Source organism: Onychomys torridus, unplaced genomic scaffold, assembly GCF_903995425.1.
Source record: "Onychomys torridus unplaced genomic scaffold, mOncTor1.1, whole genome shotgun sequence".
In the NCBI taxonomy this organism is placed as follows: Eukaryota; Metazoa; Chordata; class Mammalia; order Rodentia; family Cricetidae; genus Onychomys; species Onychomys torridus.
This window is the reverse complement of record NW_023412232.1, coordinates 1-3,191: the sequence shown is the minus strand read 5'-3', so window position 1 is coordinate 3,191 and position 3,191 is coordinate 1. Positions and strand designations below refer to the sequence as shown.

The 3,191-nt window shown below is 53.5% G+C and overlaps 1 gene segment (V, D, J or C); it reads left to right on the top strand.

Moving 5' to 3' along the window:
- Positions 1–1,935: 1,935 nt before the first annotated feature.
- On the top strand, positions 1,936–3,125 carry LOC118575568 (the record flags this gene model as incomplete). The annotated part of the segment is given in 3 exon segments: positions 1,936–2,214; positions 2,402–2,722; positions 2,805–3,125. Coding segments are annotated over 3 exon segments (921 nt in total), but the record flags the coding sequence as incomplete, so codon positions are not given.
- Between the last annotated feature and the right edge of the window lie 66 nt (positions 3,126–3,191).

The window sequence follows — 3,191 nt, the reverse complement described above, 5'->3', positions numbered from 1 at the left end:
GCTGGGCTAGACTAAGCTAAGTAGGGCTTCCCTGGACTGAGCAAGACTAGACTGGACTAGGCTGAACTGGACTGGACTGGGCTGAGCTGGGCTGGACTGGGCTGGGCTGGGCTGGGCTGGGCTGGGCTGGGCTGGGCTGGGCTGGGCTGGGCTGGGCTGGGCTGGACTGGGCTGGGCTGGGCTGAGCTGGATTGAATGGGCTGAGCTGAGCTGAGCTACACTAGTCTTGTCTGAGGTGGGCTGGGCTGGCCTCAGCAAGGCTGAACTGTGTTGATATGGCCTAAGCTGAGCTCAACTGAAAAAGTCTGGGGCAGGCTGGGCTGAGCTAAGCTGAGTTGGGCTGATCTGGGCTGAGCTAGATTGGGTAGACTAGCCTAAACTGGACTGGGTTGGCCTAGACTGAGTTATGCTGGGCTGGGTTGAACTGAACTGGCCTGAACTACGTTGGTTTGGGCTGGATTGGGCTAAGCTAAGCTAGGTTGTGTTGGCTGAGTGAGGCTGAGTGGGGCTGAGCCAGGATGAGCTGGGCTACACTGGCCTGAACTGGTAAAGGGCCGAAATTAGGTGAGGTGAGCTGGGCTTAGACTTCCATAAAATGGCTGAGCTGTGCTAGCCTGAGCTGAACTTGGATGAGCCAGAATGAGCTGAACTGGGCTGAGTCAGCTGGGCCTAGCTGAGCTGTGCTGAGCTAGGCTGAACTGGACTGAGCTGGGATGATCTGGGCTGAGCTGAAATGGGCTAGGCTGTGCTGTGCTCTGCCAGGCTGCATGGGCTTATTGATCTGGGCTGGAACAGGCTGGGATGGACTAGCCTGGGCTGCACTAAACTGGCTGGGGTGAGCTGGGATTGGCCAGGTTAGGCTGAGCTGAGCTGGATTAAGCTAAGCTGTTCTGGACTGGACCAAACTGTTATGAGTCTGTTGGTCTGGTTGAACTTTCTAGTGCTGAACTGAACTGGGCTTCAGATTGATTGCTCAAAATCATTTATGAGTAATCTGAGTGTCCTCCAAGAAGGTTGTCCTGTTGTGATCAGTCTAGACTGGGTAGGTAGAGCCAAGCAAGCTTAATGGTATCCTGTGATTTCTGGGGGCTGGGACAGAGCTGAGCTGGGCCCCAGGCTCAGAAGAATATCATGGGCATGTGTGCCCACTAGAGCAATTTAGGCAGTCCCCAAGGTGGCTTCTTTTATTCTCTATCTGTGTACTGTCTGGGATCAACAGGAGTCCTCTGGGAGGCAGAACACCATGCAGGTTGGGATATGGTAAAGTGGAAACAAAAGCAGAGCACACTTGCATCTGAGAGGCTGGAACCAATGGCCCTAGGGAGCAAGGGTCACACAACTGTCCTCCATGTGCCCCAGTACAGACTTAATGTGACTCACAGAATCCCCAGTCCCCAAGAGCAGGGACAGAAGGGATAATCTGGCAATTCACTGGATCTCTGGGTCCCCAAGCTCTGTGGGGTACCTGTTCCCTGGACTTAAACCTAAGGGACAGCCTGGTCCCACTGTCAATATCACTCAGCCCACATTGAAGCTACTCCATTCATCCTATAATCCTAACACCTTCCAGTCCACCACCCAGATCTAGTGCTTCATTTATGGTCATATCCTAGAGGATGTCACTGTCACCTGGCTAAATTTCCACATAATTTCCCAATCAAGAAAAGGACCAAGAGTTGGCGTCTTCCTCCAAAGCTCAAGTCCAGCCCTCGTATGCTAAGCCAGCTGGGGATATTGAGTGAGAAAATCCTGGCAAGTGTAAAGAATCTGGGGGCTCCCTGGGCCTGAGCCTGGGCTCAGAGAATGAAGACAGGACCCAGGAGTCTGACCATCTGTCCCCAGAGCCCTGATTTGGTCACATCCACCCTAACAAGTCCCCCAACCTGCAGGAATGCAGGAATGTGAGGCCAGTCTAACCTAGATCCTGTCTCTTAGTCTCTGTCCAGGAACCTTCTGTCTACCCCTTGAAGCCCTGTAATGCAGACACTGCCTCTGTGACACTGGGTTGCCTGATAAGGAACTACTTCCCTGACCCGGTGACTGTGATCTGGCATTCAAACTCCCCGAACATGAGCACAATGAACTTCCCTGCCCTTGGCTCTGAACTCAAGGTCACCACCAGCCAAGTGACCACCAAGAGCAAGTCAGCCAAGACTTTCACTTGCCAGGTGATCCATGCCCCATCCGGATTCAATGGCAATAAGACGATCAAAGGTAAGCAGGGCTGGGCTGGCTTCAGGTACAACAAGAGAGAATGTAGTCAGAGCAGGAAGGACCTCTCATACATACCTGTGACAGAAGGACAGGGGAGTACCCAGCATACTGGGGGGCGGGGTCTGGGCTGAGGCTTGAGGGACCATTAGGCTGGGGAGATAACCACGTCTCACTGCCTCTGCCCTAGCATCGCCTGCCAATATCACCCAGCCCACCTTGAAGCTGCTCCATTCATCCTGCGACCCCAAAGCTTTCCACTCCACCATACAGCTCTACTGCTTCGTTTATGGCCATGTCCCAAATGATGTCACTATCACCTGGCTAAAGAATGGACAGCAGATGTCTAATGCATTTCCAAGTGTTTTCCCAATCAAGAAGGAGGGTAAGCTAGCCTCTACATACAGTGAACTCAACATCACCATGGAGCAATGGATGTCTGAGAGCACCTTCTCCTGCAAGGTCACCTCCCAAGGCGAGGACTATGAGGTCTATACCCGGAAGTGCCCAGGTAGGCCCTCCCTCGCCTGATGCCCAGACCTCAGAGTTCTGAGGGAAAGGTAGGATCTCACACAGCCCTTCCCACCCCACAGAATATGAGCCACGTGGTGTGAATACCTACCTGATCCCACCCAGCCCCCTGGACCTGTATGTAGAAAAGTCTCCCAAGCTTACCTGTCTGGTGGTGGACCTAGAAAGCAAGGAGAATGTCACTGTGACATGGGCCCAAGAGCACAGGAATCCTGCAGGCTTGGCGTCCCAGAGTTATACCAGGCACTATAACGCAACAACCAGTATCACGTCCACCCTGCCAGTGGATGCCAAGGACTGGATTGAAGGTGAAGGCTATAGGTGTACAGTGAGCCACCCTCAGCTGCCCAAGCCCATTGTGCGTGCCATCACCAAGGCCCAGGGTAAGTACAAGAGACGGAGAGGGAGTGGTCAGAGGTGAAGGCCTGGCTAACTGATGTTTGTCCACA